Source organism: Passer domesticus, chromosome 5 (genome assembly GCF_036417665.1).
Source record: "Passer domesticus isolate bPasDom1 chromosome 5, bPasDom1.hap1, whole genome shotgun sequence".
NCBI lineage: Eukaryota > Metazoa > Chordata > Aves > Passeriformes > Passeridae > Passer > Passer domesticus.
Window position 1 is genome coordinate 21031434 of NC_087478.1, and position 20273 is coordinate 21051706.

Here is a 20273-nt window from a genome sequence, read left to right on the forward strand (position 1 = left end):
AAATAATGTAAATAGGGTAAGAATGTCATTCAGTGATCTAAAACCAGTATTTTATGGATATCTAATCAGTCCCACAATTTAGTGACTAAATCAAACTACTTTTATGAAATATGTAGCTCTCTGCCTTTTTTGTAGTACATTTTTCCCTTTTGTAAAATAGTAAATTAATAGAAGAAACTCTAAAAAGTAAATGTAATTTATTTTCAGTGATTTATAATTAAAATATAATTTAACACATACAAAAAGATCCAAAAGAATTATTATATGAATATCTAATTTCAAACTTTTCTTAAAACTGATAGTTCTAATGTGATGAGATTGTCCCTGTAAGGAAAAGGTATTTGTAGTTACTTACTTATGTCTTTCAAGCTTTTTACAGAGAGCTTACGTTTTGATGGAAGAATTCTATTTCTTTATTTTGTTACATCCAGTAGCAAGTAATTTGTCTTCATATTTTCAGTATATATTTTATTTTATTTGTTCGTGCGGAGGTGGATAATGAGACATGTTAGATACGTCCTTTGAATTACTCTCACAAAATATACCTTGTCTAACATACTACATTTTTAAATATGCATGATTTCCTCTGTATTTTGCAAAGACACAGGAAATAATATTAGAAAATAATTTAAGCCTCTTTCCTGCGGGAAAAGAGACTAGAAACACAGCTATGACACAAACTCTTAATCTCTCACTGTTAAAATTTAAAAAAAAAATCCCTTCTTTTTTACAGTTTGACTAAATGACATCTGGTTGTGATTTTACAGGAGGGGGAAAAATGCTACAACTATATTTAGTAAAATCTCTTCTAATCCAGTTAATGTGAAAGAACTATTAGAGTAGCTATTTGGAACTGAGCATTTTTTTACAGTAACATAGACACCAACAGCAGAGGGCTTATTCTTAACCCATCCATTTGTGATGTGTTGAGTGAAAACATACCCATGCCTAAGACACAAAAAGGAAATAAGGCAGGCTGTAATTATAATTAGTAATTAATGTAAACCAAAACCTTAATATGGTTATTTTGAGAAGGGTGGAGTGGTGTCTTGATCATATTTAAAAACAGTTTCCAGGGATTTTTTCTATTTTTTACTTAATGATTAAGTGATTAATTTTTTTTTTTTTTAAGAGAAGAAAGAAAATAAAAAGACAAGTTTCTTGTTCTCTGGTACCGTTTTCCTGTCTGGAGTGAAAAATCTGTGTATTGTAAATTCTCTCTCAAGATACCCTACCTGTTTCTATCCTGGCTGTTTTAGCTGTCAATTCTCTCCTGTAATTGTATCTTTAATATCCATTCTCACTGACAGATAGCAAAGTGCATAACACTATTTTGCTTGAATATGTTGTAACTGAAAGATAAAATGGCAGGTGCTAATTCATGTAAAGAACGGTTTAGGTCAAGTTATTTGATTTCCTACTGACCCATGCAATTCTCATAACAGGAAATTATATCATTGTTGACTTCAAGTGCTGATCTGTGATCATTTCGAAGTGTTTCATTACCTCTCATTACCAAATCTGTTAAATGAATACTGCAGGGTTATTTGGTGGTGTTTGTTGTTGGTTTTTTTTATCCTTTTTTTCAGCAATGGTATAGCAACTCCATGAAAGTCATATGCATGTGGTTGGCTGACAGATTAGATGTTCAGCTTCACATCTACCAGCTGAAGACTCTCATCAAGATAGTGAAGGTAAATAAAATATGTTTGCATTAGACTGCATAGTACAGAAATAAAAGTAATAAAGTAATAACATGGATGATCAACCCAAAACTTAGAAAATGTGTGGGTTTAGGTTTGTGTTTTTTCCCCACAGTTGTAGCAAATTCCAGGAGTAAAATAACTCATTGAACCACTTAATATTAATTATATGTGCACTTGTATTTGTTATAAATTCTAGGCTTGGGGACAATTAAGATAATTGCAAGGAATTTTGCAGCTAGCTGTACAGCATTGCTGTATGATTATTCTTACTAAATTATTATTTGTCTTGTTACCAATTTTTTGTTTTACCTGAATAATTTCAATAGTGTTCCTTCTCCATTTTCCCCTTTCTCCTAAAAATAGGAACTGTTTTCTTTTCTGTGCACATGTAATTACTGGGCTCAATTGAAAACAGTATTCAATGTATTAAATAACATTTTCTAATCTTTCATACTCAGGGATAAGTATCAATGGAAATACCAATCCCTTCTCTTCAGTCCTCAGTCATTTACATTGGCCAATGTCAAATGCTTCCAAGCAGAGTGTAACATGCCTTGCAATAGGCAATTATAGGTTAACCTACATAAAAGAAAGTTTTCTCCTAAGTCCCTTTTCAGATCTTAGTTGATACCCTTAGGCAAGAGAGAGAAAACCATTTCATTTTTTTTTCCTTTTAATTCTGTCTTGTTTAACTGTGGACATTCTTGTTATCTGTACAAATGTGAAATAAGAAACACCTGTTTTTTCTTAAAAAAATTCCTCATTAAGTTCATGCAAGACTATAAAGTCAGAAGCATCTTAATTCGTGGTCACTGGAATTGCAACTGCAGCTTTCAGGATTCACTAGCAAAAAGGAACGGAACAGAGAGAAATGCAAGAAAACAGTCATAATAATGATGGCTCCCTGATGCACCCAAGCTTAGCTTTGCTGGTTTTAACCTTAACTGATTTCTCTGGGTGCAGGATTTGGCTCTTCACTTGATTGTGTGCCCAAATGGCAAAAGCAGTTTGCTGATCCTTGTTAAAATGAATGGCTCTTGTGAAGAGTTTAAAGCTATTCTCAAATGAATCACAAAATCATAAAATGGTTTGGGTTGGAAGGGTCCTTAAACATTATCTAGTTCCCACCCCTCTGCCATGGGCAGGGACACCTCTCACTAGACCAGGCTACTCAAAGCTCCACCTAACCTGGCCTTGAAGGCTTCCCGGGATGGGGCATCCACAGCTTATCTGGGCAACCTGTTCCAGTGCCTCACCAGCCTCACAGTAAAGACTTTTACAAATATCTAATCTAAACCTACTCTCCGTTTGAATCCATTCCCTCTTGTTCTATCACTGCATGCCCTTGTAAAAAGTCCTTTTCCAAGGTAGCTATTGTCCTCTGAGGAAGAAAATAGGTGTTAGAGGATCTAAAACCTGTGCCCATGAGATCTAAGAATGGGCAGGCTAAATTGTACAAGAGAAATATCACTAGGGAGATTAAAGGAAAGTCTTACAAAACTGAATTTCAGGTGAATGAGCAGCACTGCCAACCTGCCTTCTTCTGCCTCCTGGCACACTGGTTAGCCTTGTTCAAAAGGGGGAGGCTCCTGCTGGAGCAGTGCTTCTGGCAGTGGCCTTTCTGTACCCACATATATATATACCTGGTTTGCTCTGCATGTGAATTCCAACTGTGTTATTGCATGGCACCTTCTGTGGATGTTAAAACACTGAAGAAGATTATGTCAATCATATTGGTTCTGGAAAACAGAAAGTTTTCGTGGGTGAAGATGGAGCTGGTGAAACAGGAACTCAGCAGACAAGAGTCTGTTGGGAAATACAAAACAATGGTTCAAGAAGAGTATCCTAAGAAACTTTTCCTGCTGCAGCCCAGCTGTAGAGAGACATGGGGAAGCACACTTTTCCTCCAAAGTAGAGTGAATGAAGGCATTTTTATGTTTGTTTTAGGAAAAAAAAACCAAACAAAACAAAGAAAAAAAAACATAGGAAGCTGTATTGCTCCTGTCACCTCTTAAAAATATTTTTTTAAATAAAGAAAAGGAAAAAAAAACAAAAACAATAAAACCTCAAATAAATAGGAGGTCATTTTTGAAGGACACAGGATGAGTAAGAGAAATATAATTATTTCAGATTTAGATGCAACCAGAGTAGTGGCCTTATAAAGAAAGACTAGAAGAAGAAACATTGTTCCCTTTATTCTCTTTAAAGGCTTATGATGGCATAAGGGTTTCATTAGCTGTCTGAGACACGTGCAGAGGGATGTGACTAAAGAAGGGTCAAGGACCAAGAAAGTTAGGGAGAAATGAAAAATTAAGCTTGGAAGTGAACATTATTATCCCGCAAAACTATGTCAAGAGAAGAGCAGTGTCTGAACCCCAGAGTGCTGGTCTGAGAATGGGAAGAATACAATGTAAAAGTGAAGGAAATTGCTGTAGGACCTGTTAACAGCATCAAAGCAAATTGAATGCACAGTGTTATAAAAAGGGAATGCAATGGTGACACTTGAAAAAGACCAGGCGGGGTACTCGCAGGAGTGTGTGAGCAAAACATGAGCTGCATCCATTGACTCTGACGTTGACCTGTGAAAGTCAAATAAATCTCAGTCGCAGTGACTCAAACACGGTTTAAATAATCATCACTGTAGCAGAAAAAAAAAATCTTCCATCTGAATATTACCCATTTTAAGAGTGGTCTTTTGCAGTTCTCTGAAGTTTGGAGTGAAATATTTTCTTTCTCTAAGGGTTGTACGTGGACTCCTCCTCAAGCAAAGGAATGGGCCTGATAGCCCTTAATTATCTTCCATTTTCTTTTCCCCGTATTCTCTCCCAAAACACTGAAAATTAGTAGTGATAGCATACACAAAACATGGAACTGCCTAGATCAACTTGTCCTTTTTAAACCTTTAAGGGTAACATCAGGAAAGATTATTTCAAATGTGTTACAATTTAAAAATAGAGTACATAGGTGATTTTTCCACGTACTTACATGAACATAGCATTGATGAATAATACAATTCCACTCAAAATTTTTACATGATGGAAAAACAAAGAAGAAAGAAAAGATGAATACCAGGAAAACAAAATTTTCTGAAATGAAAAAAAAGTATAGATGTGAATCAAGATGTAGAGAACTTAGAATGTAAATTAACTAGGTAGTCACCTCCGAAATTCTGACACTGTAAAGTATAGATCATAATCTGTATTCATTATTAGAGTATATATTGTATTATAATGTAATATATAATCATTATTTGTCCACATTTGGCATATAAATGTATAGAGAAATATAAATAAAATTACACTATGGGGAAAAGGTCAGGCATTTTCTATGAAGTGACAGAACTGAACTACCTGTATCCAGATTCACATTTCAATAGGTATTTAGAAAAATTGTCAGCTGGTGTTGTATTGAATAAATGAAAGAAATGGAAGTTACTGAGAAATCAGCAGTTAGAGTATGCTGCAGCACAAAATACAATCTCTTAAAGAAATTACATTCAAATTAGAACCTCTAGAGTTTGTAGAAATCTCATGCAGCCCAAAAACTAAGACTGCGAAAGCGTTATCAAGGTGATTGGTCCTTAACCTGCAGGAGGAATAAACGTGTGCCACTGGCATGCTAGAAATGGCCAGTGTATCTGTGAAAGAGTACTCATTGCTGGAGTCCAATTCAGGATGTTTTACTTTTGCCACAGAAAACCTACCGAGACTTCAGGTTGCAAGGCGTGCTGGAGGGGACGCTGAACAGTAAAACCTACGACACCGTGCACAGCCGCCTGACTGTCGAGGAGGCCACAGTCTCAGTCACGGATGCAGGAGGACTTCAGGGCATTACAATGAAAGACAGTGATGAGGAGGAGGGATGATTTTATTTCACAAAGCATTCAGAGCTGGGGGGTGATGGTCTGAGGGTGGGGTTTATCTTTGCCTTGGGGTTTTTTGGCAACTTGTCCTTGTAATTGCTTTTATAGTTTTGCCTTATGACATCGGTGCAGAAATGTAACTTGCTCCATTAAAAAAAGAAAGTAAGATTATCAGAGGAAAAGTGCCAAGGACTTTTTGAGAATAATGGTTGTAGCATATTTTTATGTATAGCTTTGCTTAGGGCTGCAACAACAATGGCATGGAGTTTGAGTTCCACTTGTGATTACATTTCTTTCCCTTATGTTTGCTACCATTTATTCTTGTATCTCCATCTGATATTGATGTCCTGTGCAGAAAAAGATGTGTGTCTTACTTAAAACATAACTATACAGGAAATCATCCTTGGAATGAGTCAATGCCCTCAGTAAAAAAAATAGTGTATTTTCAGGATTACAATTTGTTCACCTTTTTTGTGTTTAATTTTACATTATTATGTGATGTGCATTAAAAATTTTAATCTTGCTTCTTTGTATATTGAGGTTGGTATATAAGCAGAAGATCTTCAAGGACAGTCAAACACATACAAACTGCTTAGGAGTGTCGTGTCTATTCATTTTGCAAGTTTAAAAATATCTCATCCTGTTGGATGTCAGTAAGCTTGCCATCTATGTTTGTATTTCTGTGAAAATTTTCAGGCAATAAGAACACATTTTGTTGTGGCCATTTATGTATCTACCCAAGTTTGTATAGAATTCTACAATTAAAAGATGTTTTCAGTATTTCAAACAATTTGAACCGTTGTATGATTCCTCATGAGAATTAGGTTTTTTAATTACTTCATTTACATAGTGATTTATAGCAAATATGTTTCTTTTATAGAGCAGATATATATTGCAAACAAGTACCCAAGGACACAATGTCTTGATAAAGGAACAAAGCAAACAAAAACCTCTCGGTAGCAGATGAACAGATAGGGCCCACTGCCTGCTTTTTGATGCCCTCAGGATGAACAAGAAAGAACTCAAATTTTCATCAGTCAAAACTCACACAGCTTACAAAAAACACAGCAGCCTTTTTTTGTTGTTGTTTGTTTTGTGAGAGCATGACTAAATCCTGAGCTTATGTACACAAAATCAGAAAGAACACAGATGACACCCAGAGAAGTAATAATAGGTTGTCAAGGTTCTTGTTGAGCCATAGCATTATACCTAAGGCACTTTACTGAGGAACTGTTGTGGGTTTACAAGGTTGAGGTGAGGTTTCTGTGCAAGAGCAGTCTGTAGGATTCCAGGGGTCTATTGTAAGCATGCAGGGCTGCAGGAACTGAGAATGAGAGCTGCAGGGAAAACTGGCTTTCGGCGCACCTGGAAGATCAGCCAAGCAGGGAAGGACAAGTTACACTTCCACTAGGTATCTTCTAGGAGAGTAGTTGCAACTCCTGAGTGGCAAACCAGCCTAATCATCCCATGAGGTGAGGTGAATTCAGCTCCAAGGAAGAACTGGGAGCTGGTAAGGTAGACCATTCTGCTCAGTTTTTCATCACCATCTCTGCTGGGCTGAAGGAGGCATAAGAGGCCCAAGCATTATTTTTCCCTATTACCAGGCTGCTGGATGGCTGATTCAGGTTTTGATAGCAGTAAAATAATTGCATATTCCTTTCCTGTCATTTGTCCTAATTGTGCTGGTGTGTGGAAGCTGACGATGCTTGAAGGGCCATTTGGGGCTCTGCCTGGGACCCAGACTTGGTAAAGGATAACCTGCCTGGGCAGGAGCTGCAGCCTCAGCCCCAGACTGGCTGTGGCAGGCAGCAGGGTGCAGAGGAAGCCAGGCTGTCCAGTGTAAAACCCACCTCCTAAACCCAATGAAGCACAGAGATCAGTGTCAGTCAGGCACAGAGGGAGTTTTGTCTGTGAAAAAGTCTCCCTGCTTCCCCTCTCCCCATCCTGACATTCCTCAGACCCTGCAGAGGTGCCTGTAGAGAAGCTAGGTGTAAAGAAGTAAAGGCAGATATCACTTCAGTGGCCCTGCAATGCTTGCCAAGACCTCCTAGTGCGGAGTGTGCCAGGTCTGTGCAGGGTTTTCACCAGAAGGCATTAGATTTTTTAAGTTCCAAGGTAACGCAAGAGTAGGAAGCAATATCCAAATTGAACACTATCCTTAGCAAGCCACTAACAGTATAGAGCTGGAGTGGGACCTAAAAACACCAGGACAGAAGTGCCTGTCACCAGCACAACCCAGGAGGTAAGAGATGGGTCTGTTTCCTTCAACAGAGTGACCTAGGATTAACCTCTCTGCCCAGCCCTGCTATCCAAAAGCCCTGGGGAAACAGTGATTTGCACTTACCTCCCCTTGGGGCTTTTTGTCTGTCCCAAGCTGCCCCCGTGGCAAGAAGAATTTCCTGATAAGGCAAACAACTCTCCCTATCAATTTGAGTGATTACAGAGCAGGTTATATTAATTTCACCTGTCAGGTCCTCAAGAGCCTGTAGGCTATCATGGGCCTCACCTGGGACCCCCAGCCACAGCCTCTGTTCAGGCTGCTAGCTTCTGCCCCAGTGGTGGAAGAGGAGGGCTGGATTCTCACCTCAGCTACAGCCCCACGTGTGCTTGTTTATGGGCCCTGTTTGTCTAGAACCTGATCCAGAGATTGACTACAGAGCCTTGTGAGCATCACAAACATGTTAATGATCTGGTCTCTGAGTTGCCACCACCTCTTCCTCTGCCCTGCTCTCCCTGGCTGGGTGTGGTAGGACTGGCCCTGATGGTGGGACCTTGTCCAGGCAGCCAGGGGAGTCCCCCCCAGCTCTCTGTGCCTTGGGGAGCAGTTAATCCTGTCTACATCCTGACATAATTAAAAAAAAAAAAAAAAAAAGAAGAAGAAGGAAAACCCACCTGAGCAAGCAAGACTTTTTGTGGCTTGAAGTGGGCCCGAGTTACTCAAATTTCACAAAGCATTATACACGTACACTCCATATGTCAAGTATTTGCTATGCAATTTCTTCTATATGCAGTACTTGCAAGATACATTTATCAGTAAGATAGAGATGAGTAAGGAAATCCTAAACAAACAAACAAAAATTCAAAACAAAGATGATGAGAATTTAAAAAAAAAAACACAGATTATGTAACCATGAAGAAGTTTCAAGATGTTTGGGAAGTCACAAAGTATAGGATTGTTAAAGACACAACACAGCAGATATCAATGGATGACAGGTACAGAACAGTGCTTCAGATGCCCTTTAATTTCTTCAGAATGTAAATAATTTTTTTAGTACCTAGATTTGTGAAACCGTGAACCAACATGATGCTTGAGAAGGCCAGTGAGTACCAGCGTGACACTCCAGCGTTAGGCGCCGTCGCCTCCGGCAGCGAGGGCAGTGCCCGGTGAGGGAGGGCACAGGGGCTGCCTCTACATCTTAACTCGGCGTTTAAGCGGGGCTGCGTGCCCGTCCCGAGCGGGCGGCATCGCCCTGAGCTCCCGAGCGAGGCAGCCGGCGGGGACCGGGGCTGGGGGGCTCCGCGGGGACCTCCGCTCTGCCTGGGCGAGCGCGGAGTGCAGCGAGCCCTTAGGAAAGGGGCAGTTTAAGTCGTTCCCCTTGAGTCTTAGTGGTATAAGCGGGGCTTTAGAAGTCGAATCAGAAGCCACGACCAGGTGCCCGCCGCCGCTGCGAGCGGTGCTCGCAGCTCTCCCGCTCCGGGCAAAGGGTGCCTGGGAGCCAAGAGCTCGCTGCCCTCGGCTGTCGCTTACCCCAGACAAGGAGGCGATAGGAAGGCAAGGCAGCGGCTGGGGGAGCACCGCGGGCACTGAACCTCCCACCTCCAGACAGGCAGAGCGGCCGCTCAGGCCGCGCCTCCGAGCCCACACCGGCGCTCCGGCCGCCGAGACTGGCGCTTGTGGAGCGGCCCCTCCCTTCAAACCCGACCCGGAGCGGAGGGCAGCCCCCGCGCAGGAACCGGCACGGCTTTGGAGGGACAGCCAGAGTGAGAGGGCGAGTGGCTCCCGGGGCACCGCTGTTCATGGAAGGCGCCCAGGGGAGCGGCCTCCCCGCCTCTCTCCCTCCTTGGCCCTGTGGATATGGCACCCACAACAACGCTTCGTGGGCTCCCGGCTGATCCTGGGTCAGGTGCCGGATGTTTCCAGGTTTTGGGAAACTCCTCCTGAGACCCACCAGACCCCGGCGCAGAGCGCGGGCGGGGCAGCAGTGTCAGCTTCGGAGTGGACAGCAAGTGCGGCTCCACGAGGGACATGGCGATGAGCGCGGGGGCCGGGCGGGGAGTGTGAGGCTGTGAGGCGGGTTCTCGCACAGAGAATGCCCCTTAGGCACCTACCGAAGGGGGTTGAGTCAGATGTTTGACTCAGCGAAGGAGCGCGGAGCAGGCGGCGGGGGCCGCACGGGGCGGGCGGGGAGCGCGGCTCCCTCTGTGTGAGGGACGGAGCCCGGGACGCCTCTGAGACCCGCGGAGACAGCGCGGCCGGCCTCCCTCCGGCACGGGCGGACCTCGCTTTAACAGAGATTGGGGGGAAAATGCAGCTAAACAAACAAACAAAAAAAAATCAATCGCACACACACAAAAAGTTTGTTTTTGGCCTCAGCAGGTGTATTGTCGTGTCGCGCCCACCTCTTCCTCCTCCCTTCTCAGTTCCGAGGGTAGCTCAGTTGTCCCCTGTGTCTGTTCCCGGGTAGGGGCGCCGAGCGAGCAGCCGAGAAGGTGGGGAATCCTCCCCGGGCTCCGGCCAGCGGCGGCTGCGACAGGGCACGACTCCTACTTTCGTTCTTATTTTCACGTTTCTCACTTGGTTTCTCCCCCTCTCTCAGCAGCGGCGCATCGAAACAGGCCCCGCCATAAACGGGCTGGGTTTTGTCCCGCTCCCTGTCCGGCGGACACCTTCCTGTCGCCATGGCGAGCCCGGCATATCCCGGTGCCTAGAATACAGCGCACAGGCGTCCACACAGCGACCGGCTCCTCACTTTGCTCCAGGTTACCTCCCAATACACCCACAGAAAATGGAAACAAAAAATAAGTTAATTGCTCCTGATCCTATTCAGAAATCTTAAAAATAAATAGCTTCCCCCAGCCAAAGAGCGCATGGCGTTCATTTAGCAGTAACGGGACTAAACATTTGTTGAACTGGGAAAGGAACAAATGAGAAAGTGTCATTCATGGCTCCAGCTGCCGCTGGCCTCTCCCAGCCACTTCCACCAAGGGCCCTTTGGAGTTGATGACACCGCCGGGTCCCCTCACAGGCGGACTGATTAGATTAGATGTGATAGCTGCAGTCCACGTTCGGAGCTGGCACACTTAGCCAAATCGCTCGCATGAATTACGGGAGGGCCGGAAGCGCTGCTTTAGAGGGTCACTTGTAATTTCGTTTATATGTGATTAAAGGCTTTATACATGAAAAGGCTTAATTTGCACCAGTTTGGTTTTCCATTTAGGGGGGTCTGTACGAAATGTACTGTACTGCCAAACTTTATTTTACCTCCAGGAGCACTTGTATTTTGCGGGTCAGCGTTAAATGTTTTTCTTTTGTGATGGATTCAGTTACAAATAGCAATACTTTATTATTTTGCTTGCGGTGGAACTGCTATAGAAGGACGCCAACACACCCTCACTGTACGGGAAGATTACACGTAGTCTCGGAAGGTATATACACACATGCACGCATATATTTATATTACTTTCTTCCACTGGAGAAATTATCAGTGGAGAAAACGCCGAAGTGTTACAACTTAAGAGCTGAGAAAGGCCAAGCGCCTTTGCCCACGCTCCAGAAACCTCGGAGCCCGAGGCTGCTGCGAGGTGTACCCGGGCTCTGCGGCCCCTCCGCAGAGCAGAACGGGGCCGGGGCCGGGGCCGGGGCCGGGGCCGGGGCCGGGGCCGGGTGGGCCCGGGAGCCGCGTCCGCCACCCCAGCAACCAGGCGGGTGGCGGTAGCAGCAGATTCCCAGCCAAAAGGATGGCCGGGATCTCCCCCAGCGTCGGGTGATAAACTGTGACGGCGGCTGGTCCACTTCCCCCCGCTGTAACTCCCCCGTTCATATTTTTCACTTCCCTTCAAAATGCAGTAAACGACAAGTTCTGAGTAGGAATGAGCAGCGAGCCCTCCAGCACCGCAGCAGCCAGGGGCTAGCTCCGAGCCGAACAAGCCAGGGCCGCGGCGGGGATGCGGGCGGCGCTGCGCCCGAGGGAGCACGGCGTCCCTCGCCTCGGGGTAAGCCACCTCTCCAAAAATCCTGCGGCTCGGCGGGGAACGTCTTGGACTGATACGTAGAGAGAACAAACCCAAGCTTTAGCAGCGAATCCCGACAGTGTCACTATTAATGACGACTATTGCTACAGTAATAATAGTTATCAGGGTCTGTCCAGATGCCGTCGAGTCCGCTGATGCCGTGGCCAGAAGGATGTTTTGTGACCTCGCTGGTTCCCTGCACGCTCGGGTTGCCCAGAGGCGTCCCGGAACCAGGAGGGATGTTGCCGTCCCCGGCTCCGGGCGCACAGAGGGAGCAGCTCCATCGGGCAGGAGGGTTACAGTAAAACACTCCCAGGAAAATATTAATACAAGCAACAGAAGGTTAGCGGAGTTATTATCCTTTTCAATTCATTTTTTACTTAAAAACGCAATGGAATTATTCATTTTATTAAGGAGGAAGAAATTAAAGATTAGGCTCTAAAGCGGTATTTTACCTCCCTCTAATCGCCTCTGGGATCGGATTGAAGTAATCCTGACGACGAGATGAATTCGCTGGTGACTCGGATTTTGAATGCATATAGAGATACGTTATGATAATAATGCAAGTGAGCAATATCAAGAACATACCTTAGGAACGAATGAAACACAAAGCCGATTATGGGGAAAAAGAGAACAGCAGCTTTCCCGGGCAGAGCACGAAATCAACTCGAGGCAAAACTTTTGCCCGTAATTTCTGCGACAGTTTGTAACTGCGGGAGACTCGCGGGCAGGTCCTTCCCCCGCCGGCCCCTTCTACTGGGACTCGGTACGTGCTGCCAGCCTGGAGGGAGCCCGGGCCGAGAGGTCCCTTATTGCCGCTTTCAGAGGCTGTAAAATCTCTCTGCCTTGGGAAAAAACGCTGCACCGGCACGAATGCAGCATATTTGCGGCTCAGCAGATACGTAAAGCTTTTAAAAAATGCTGTCCGAGAGCAAGGCAAAGCTCAGGACAGAACTAAAAGGATATGTCGAGGTTGATTTTAGTAACTTTATATACATTGCAACACCAACACCTAGCAAGGCTCCATCTCTGAGGCAGAAGAGGATGACGTCCCCCGGCCCCCCCTCCCCGAAAAATTTTGCCTTCAGATCGCTACGAAAAATTAGGCATTTACATAAATTATCGTGAGAGGTACCGAAAGAAAGGGAGGTATATTTGTAAGGAAGTACTGAATAATAAAGCTATCGCTTCTTCAAAAGTGTATCTCAATATTGAGTAGACCAGTATAATTGCAATGGCAGGGCTGTAATTGCTGCTTTGGGATATTTACCCTGCTCAAATGACACTACATATTTTACTTTCAAACACTTGTCAAAAAGTCAATCCAAAAAGACCAGTTAAGAACAAGCTGTTAACATATTAAGTATATGAGATTTGAAGCCTCTAAAACCCACTCAACAATAATTCCCTTCTTCAGCACCAATCAAGAGGAATTTTGCCTAGATTGAATTAAATGTAAATTGCTCTAAAGGAGGAAATTCTCCTCTGGCAGACGCAAAGTACGAGAGAGAGACTCCGACAGGGCGGAGAAGCGGGCAGCCCGAGACAGCTGCCCCTCACGGCTCTGGGGGGGCCCGGCTGCGTCCCCCCTCGAGTCCACCATCCTTCCTTCCTTCCTGCAGGTAAAAGGCGGGCGGCTGCAGCAACCCGATCCGGGACAGCAATTACGGTCCTAAGGCCCCGACCCGTCTGCCGTGGGGAATTGCGGGGGAGAAGCACGAGAGCGGCGCAGCCCCGGTCAGCGGCCCCCAGGCCAGGGGAAAACGGGGAGCAGGGCCGGAGCGGGGCATCGCGGCCGGCGCGATCCCGTCCTTCCTCCGCCTCACGCTTGCCCGCACGGCTGTGTCCATCCCGACACGTCCGAGGCCAGCCCGGCTCCTGCCTGAGTTCCGGGACACGGAGGACGGGGCGGACACGGAGGTGGCAGGGTGTGCAGGGACTGGAGCCCTGGCCACTGCCCGTCGTTCGACGTGTGCCCTGGGGCCCGCAGGACATTCTCTTCCTCCGTGCCCCGCATGGAGCTCCCGGCCGCGGAGGTAACGTCGTGGAGCAGCCGCTGTCTCCCTCTCCTCGAAAGGAGCCGCGGTGGCTTGAGGCCGCAGCCGCCAGGTCACAGCTCCGGGGACAAGGATGCCTCCCTCCACCCCTCCTTCTGTCTCCCCATCTCTCTGTCCCTTTCTGCCTGGGCCCCCAGCCCTTCCTCCCTGCTCTCACTTCCTCGCAAGACTTCCTCGCCGTCCTGGGCCGGCGGCTGCGGGAGGAGACCCTGCCTTTTGCCTGCTCCTGGGCTGGCACCCGAGCAGTGGGGGTCGGGCCCCCCTGCCTCGCTGGATGCTTCTCTCCATTAGCAAAGCCGAGACCTCCTGCCTCTCTCCCCCTGCCTCTGGAAGGGCAGTGCTGGGCCTCTGATATGGAAGCTGCCGCGGGGGTCCCTCCGCTGAGGGACGCGGCCTGGCCGCTCGCTCCCGGGGGTGCAGGGACGCAGGGACCCTTGGTTTCTCCTGGCTATTAGCGGTAGCGGCCTCTCAGTCACCAGCCGAGTGAACCCCAGGCCGGCGGGAGGAACGGGACCTTGTCCTGAGCCCGAACTGTCGGATGTGGGGTGGGCGGGAACAAAAAGTCCCGTACCCACTGCTGCCCCTCTCATCTCCCCAGCCTTGGCTGACAGGACGAACACCCGCTGGCGCTGCCCGCCCCGAGCAGGGCCGTCAAGCTTCTATTAAATACACGGGGATTGCATCTGTTTAGTTGCATATGTATCTATAAACAGTGTGTGAGCTGTATATTCCTTCGTGTATCTGTGTCAGCCCTGAGTTTTCGTAGTGAAAATTTGTGTAGTGAGTGTATTCTGTAAGGACACAGAAGCTATATTTAGCGTATATGCAGGCTACATTTGTATCTATATACAAAAATATAGAAATATATAAATAATGTTTTGGATTTAAAAGACACTCCTTCTTCCTACCTCCTTTTTCTTCTCTTCCCCTGCCCCAGGTTTTGAATCATCCTTTTGCTCCCAAGCACTCGTTCCATTTGGCCCGGGAGGTTCCTGCATCCCCACGCGCTGGTCTCGCCGTCTGCTTGTTGCAAGTCCCCCGCTTATTTGTCTACCGTGTTTTCCAAAAGCTCACCGCCACCTGACCTTGTTCTTTAAAGCAGTGAGCAGTCCCAGGAGCAGTCCCAGGAGCAGAGCAGCCATTTCCCTCCCTCCCTCAGACACACACACGTACGCACGCACAAAGAGAGCTCGGGCTGGAAAGTGGCAAGGAAACAAACAGCTTCCCCTCCAGCCGCTTCTTCTGCAGCACCTTGTTTGACAAACACCCTGGCGCTTGCCCTTGAATTGGGTTTCACATCCCTATTTAGCACTTGGACAATGATTTTAGATGATGTCATTTAAAGCCAAACAAGAAAATTGATCTCGGATTTGCTTGGCCTCTAAAGCCTGGTTAAGCAGATTGCAAATAATAATAATAAAAAGAGAGAGGGAGGGAGGCAGAGGGGAGAGAGGCGAGAAGGAGGGAGGGCCACCTCCTTCCCTGGGCGGGGGAGGCGCGGGCGCCAATGAAAAGTAGCCGCTTGCTGGGGGGGAAAAACTTTTCCTGTTGACTGTTGGAAGCGAATTGAGCAATTATCTAGTTTACCTTCTCCTCTTGGAAGTTAACGATTGGCGAGATCTTTGCTGCGTTATTGACACAACACTTTCTATTGATAGAAATAAGTAGCGATTGTCCCGAGTCATTGGTGCGCCAAAGTAAACTGTGATGGGCTGGCATGAGTCCACTGGACTGAGAAGGCTGGTTCCGCCGGCGGAGGCTGTGGTGATGGTGGCGGCGGCAATGCTGGTCTTCCTCCTCGCAGATCAGTAACAAGAAAAGGGGCAGAGAAAGTGAGAGAGAGAGGGGAGAGGAAAAAAAAAAAAAGAAAAAAAAAAAAAGGAAAAAAAAAGAGGCGTCTACCAGAGCGGCTCAAACCGGGAGAACAAATGCAGTTCAGCCATGGACAATAGTGGCAACCACACGGCGACCAAAATCCTAGCGACTCCTCCGTCCAGAGAAAGCCTGTCTGCCAGGAGCAACATGATCAGCACGCCCAAGCCACTCGCCTTCTCCATTGAGCGCATCATGGCGCGGACTCCAGAGCCCCGCTCCATCCCCGTCCCGCAGCTCCTCCATGGCTCCGTGGCCAAAGGCGACCCCAAGCATCCGCTGCACCTCAACTCCTCCATCCCCTGCATGATCCCCTTTGTCCCGGTGGCGTACGATACCCTGCCCAAAGCAGCGGTGGCTGGAGCGGAACCCAGGAAAGCTCACTTAGATTCCTCTTCCTCGCCCTCCTTTAGCTGCGGCGATCTCTTGAACTGTGCCCTGAGCTTGAAAGGAGATTTCCCCCGCGATGCCCTGCCCTTGCAGCAGTACAAACTGGTAAGACCCCGAGTGGTCAATCACTCCTCCTTCCACGCCATGGGAGCCCTGTGCTATTTCAACCGAGGCGACAGCCCCTGTCACCCGTCCTCCAGTGTCAACATCCACCCGGTGGCTTCTTATTTCCTCAGCTCTCCCTTGCACCCGCAGCCCAAGGCTTACCTGGCGGAGCGGAACAAGCTGGTGCTACCGACCGTGGACAAGTACCCGGCGGGGGTGGCCTTCAAGGACTTATCGCAGGCTCAGTTGCAGCACTACATGAAAGAAAGTGCTCAGATCCTCTCGGAAAAAATCGCCTATAAGACGTCGGAGTTCAGCCGCGGCTCCCCGAGCAGCAAGCCCAAAGTTTTCACGTGTGAAGTTTGTGGAAAGGCAAGTAGCACCGTAGCCCGCCTCCCTTCCCCAGCCTCCTGTCCCTGTCCGTCTTCCCGCCTGCTGTCTGTCGCTTGCTTGCTTGATTTTTAAACGACGGCTCCCCCTTGGCACTCTCGCCTTCTAATCGCAATTTTATTTTATTGTCTCCTTTCTCTTTCAAGGTATTTAATGCACATTATAACTTAACGCGCCATATGCCGGTGCACACGGGAGCCAGACCCTTTGTTTGCAAAGTTTGCGGGAAGGGCTTCAGACAGGCGAGCACGCTCTGCCGGCACAAGATCATCCACACCCAGGTGAGCCCATCCTCTGTCCCTTGCTCCCTGCCCAAGAGTCTCCGCTCACGTTTTCCGGGGAGCTCGGGTTTGTCCCGCAGCAGCGGCCGGGGGCGGTCAGTCGGGAGCCGCGGGGAGATTTCGTTTGCCCCAAGCGCGGTAGGTACGGCGGGGTGCCCCGCGCCGGCACCTGCGAGCCCTCAGTTGAACACACAGAACGCCACAAATCTGCTCAGAAAATCCCACTAAACAGAACACAGACCCCTCAAGACAGCCAACAAGCTGTGACTTGGTGTTTGTTTCCCTCCAGGAAAAGCCACACAAGTGCAACCAGTGCGGCAAAGCCTTTAACCGGAGCTCGACCCTGAACACGCACACGCGAATACACGCCGGCTATAAACCATTTGTCTGTGAATTTTGTGGCAAAGGATTTCACCAGAAAGGTACCAGTCTCCAGCACCCTCTCTCTTCCCCGGCTTCCCCCTCTCCAAGCCAGGTCAAGTGTCGGGACAATTTGCGACAGGGAGGGTGGTGGGGAGTTAATTTTGCGTTCAATTTTTATTATTAGATATTTAGGCTAATTTTAAGTTTGGCTAGCTCCAACACATGTCCTGCTCCACGAAGCGGGACAGAGGTCTCTGTCTGTGGGAACGGCGTCTGTTTTCCCTCCACCGCAACATGCAGCTTCCAGCGCGGTTCGGCAAACGAATTGTCCTCTTATTTCCCCCTCCAAATACAAGGATTTAGCTACTTTTTCTTCCCGGGCTGCTGTGAAGTCTAAACCATGGAGTTTTATTTCCGCAATTGTCGTGATTTTGGTTTATTCGATCCTTTCTTTGTCATTTGTAAAGTGTAACAGCCGCGGGGAGAACGGAGAGAAGGCGGGAGGTTTGCGGTCGTTTCATCCTGAAGCCGAACTCTGGTGATGGGACAGAGTTTGGGTGGATTTTTTATATTTTTCTCGTCTTTTCATTGTCCGTCTTTCAAATCCAGGTCCATTTGCCTTTCTTTTCTCATTCCTAGGCAATTACAAAAACCACAAGCTGACTCACAGCGGGGAGAAGCAGTTCAAGTGCAATATCTGCAACAAGGCTTTTCACCAGGTGTACAATCTGACCTTCCACATGCACACCCACAACGACAAGAAGCCCTTCACCTGCCCCACCTGCGGCAAAGGCTTCTGCAGGAACTTTGACCTTAAGAAGCACGTCCGTAAGCTGCATGACAGCGCCCTGGGACTGCCCCGGGCCCCCGCCGAGCTGGGGGGGCCGGACCCGCCGCCCCCGCCCGGGGCGCTGCTGCAGGGCCCGCCGCCGCTGCAGCCGTGAGGGGCGGCCGCCGGCGCCGCCGGGGCGAGCCCCACCGCCCCTTTGCATGCACCTGTTAAGCGGTTTTGTGTATTATGCTCTATATCGCCACTAACGTTAATGGACTGATCGTTTCCTATTTTTTTTTTTTTTTTACTTTTCCCTTTGTTCTTTACAGACTACTTTTTATTTGTTATCGTTGCATCTCAGGTGGAGAGATGGTTAAAAACAAAAAACACAAAAAAACCAAAACACAAAACGAAAAGCGCCAAGCCAATTTCTGCTGTATTTATTTGGGAAACTGTATTACTCGAGCCGGGAATGCTGCACCACTTTAATTATTTCGATGTATATATATTCCCCCTGTGTCGATCCTGCCCTGCCTCCGCTGTCTGCTGGTTATCCTACCCTTCTTGGTTCCCTCCTCTCCCTCTCCCCCTGAATATCGTATCTATATGGACACAACTGTTCGCTATGTACGGATTTGAATTTTGCATTGATTCTTGCACGTGGAGAAAAAAAAAAAAAAAAAAAAAGAATTCTTTGACCTGATGGAAATAAACCTTTGCCAAGGAGTGACTGCGGCGGCGGGGGCTGCGGCGCGGACGGGAGGGCGGGGAGCGCGGCGTTGGCGCTGCCGCACGGCAAAGCTCTCCTCGCCCTTGCCAAAACACTGAAGCAACCGCTAAAGACTTTAATTAAGAGGGGTAATTAGTTCGAATTGATCAAAGCAGGGTTGTTATGTTATTAGCTGCTCAGCAGACTCTGCCAAGCCGAGCCTTGAAAGCGAAGCCCGCCCGTCGGTGGGCGCCTGAGGGGCGGCGGGAGGGGTTTCTGGGGTTGTACCGCTCCCGGGGTAACCGAACCAGGCACGGAGGATGGGCTCTGCCCCCGAGCAGGGCAGGCAGGCCCGCTCATCTCCCTCTGCCCTCTCAGGGCTGTGCCCACAGCCCCCCTCCAGGCTCGGGGGTTCTTTTCGGACAGGGGGCCGGGCCGTGCTTTATCCCGGGTTAGAGCCCGAGGACGGCCCGGCGGGGCGGTCCGGGGAGAAGCGGAGGGCGTCCCACGGCCGCTGGGGATGTGCTCCACTCGGGGGACCTGTCAGGAGCGCCTGCGGGTCTGCCCCAGAGTGACCCTGCAAGAACGGGTGGTGTGACATCCCAGGTCTCGCCCAGATCTTGTACACCTGGAGCTCTCCCAGGGTTCTGGCTTTTGGCGAGGGGCGAGGTGTCGTGGTGACAATCGTAGCTAACGCGTTACACCCAAGAGAGGGATATCGCCTTGCGGGCGGCGCTCCCGCCGCCCCTCCTGGGACGCCCCTCGGGGGTGCCGCAACCAGCAGGTGTGGTCCTCAAGCTGGGGCCGGCAGAGTGAGCCTGTGGAGGCGGCGGAGAGGGGAATCGCGTCTCTCTCCTTTCACACGTGTCGGATTACCGCGGTAATCTCCTGAGCAGGCGGCTCTGCGTGTAAAAAGCAAAGCAACAGGTCAGATCCACAGCGCGGGCAGAGCCTGCGGCACCCCGGCAGGGCTCAGCCCCTCGGGGCGCCGCTTTTCCCCCGCTCCAGGGGGGAGGCGGCCGAGGGTTTGGATGGAGGGTCCTCGGTACAGCCGCTAACAAGCGCTGGCTGCAGCGGCGTGGGCCTCCCTCTGTGCGTCTCTCCTTCGGGGGCTTTGGGGAAATCGGGAGCCGCTCCCCAGATTTCCCAGGGGTCTGCAGCAGCAGGGGAAGGAAGAAGGGGGGTTGAGACAGCCTTCAAGTGACCCCGGTAAACTAGAAGTTGGGATGAAGCAGGGCGGGGAGGAGAGGCAGAACCGTGGTGATAGAGCAAGTGTCCTTTGAGGATCTGGCCCTATGCACAGTTCTCTCCAGCTCTGCTCGGATCCTGGGACTAGAAGAGTGTCATTCTGGCTTCCACACAGATAGATTTCTCCCACATCAGGTGGCTGCAGTGTGTTGCTAGCTAAAAGGAAAACTTTTGTGACATGTAATGAAAGGCAAGGAGTCCAAAAGGTCCCACTAATTTGATGCAAGTATGCCATTCCTCTGAGGCTCTGCTTGAAGGACATATTTCAAAGCAGAAGCCCAGAGCTT

General features: G+C 48.4%; 2 protein-coding genes and 1 long non-coding RNA gene across 13 annotated transcripts in view; 2 read left to right on the forward strand and 1 right to left on the reverse strand.

The window, feature by feature from the left end:
• The window catches only part of CADPS2 (calcium dependent secretion activator 2), a 282995-nt gene extending 276637 nt beyond the window's left edge, over nt 1-6358 (forward strand). For all 11 annotated transcript variants that reach the window (XM_064422258.1, XM_064422259.1, XM_064422260.1 and 8 more), the window contains 2 exons: nt 1590-1694; nt 5401-6358. In XM_064422258.1, the coding sequence (XP_064278328.1) occupies nt 1590-1694; nt 5401-5571 (276 nt within the window). In that variant the 3' untranslated portion in view covers nt 5572-6358. The remainder of the gene's footprint in view (nt 1-1589; nt 1695-5400) is intronic.
• On the reverse strand, nt 5653-7985 carry LOC135301810 (uncharacterized). The gene is made up of 2 exons (XR_010363548.1): nt 7913-7985; nt 5653-7125 (listed from the first exon to the last, which is right to left on the reverse strand). It is a non-coding gene; the product is annotated as an uncharacterized LOC135301810 (long non-coding RNA).
• A 7730-nt stretch (nt 7986-15715) lies between these two features.
• FEZF1 (FEZ family zinc finger 1) lies at nt 15716-18293 on the forward strand. Its single transcript, XM_064422271.1, has 4 exons — nt 15716-16595; nt 16760-16894; nt 17184-17316; nt 17897-18293. Exons 1-4 carry the CDS (start codon nt 15798-15800, stop codon nt 18199-18201), a joined length of 1371 nt encoding a protein of 456 aa, XP_064278341.1. The 5' UTR covers nt 15716-15797; the 3' UTR covers nt 18202-18293.
• Nucleotides 18294-20273: the final 1980 nt, after the last annotated feature.

Excerpts from the sequence above, each read along its gene's own strand:
- FEZF1 (XM_064422271.1), top strand. The coding sequence starts at position 15,798 with ATGGACAATAGTGGCAACCACACGGCGACCAAAATCCTAGCGACTCCT. Across the intron at positions 16,895-17,183 it reads ACAAGATCATCCACACCCAG|GAAAAGCCACACAAGTGCAA; the intron begins GTGAGCCCATCC and ends GTTTCCCTCCAG. Across the intron at positions 17,317-17,896 it reads CAAAGGATTTCACCAGAAAG|GCAATTACAAAAACCACAAG; the intron begins GTACCAGTCTCC and ends TCTCATTCCTAG.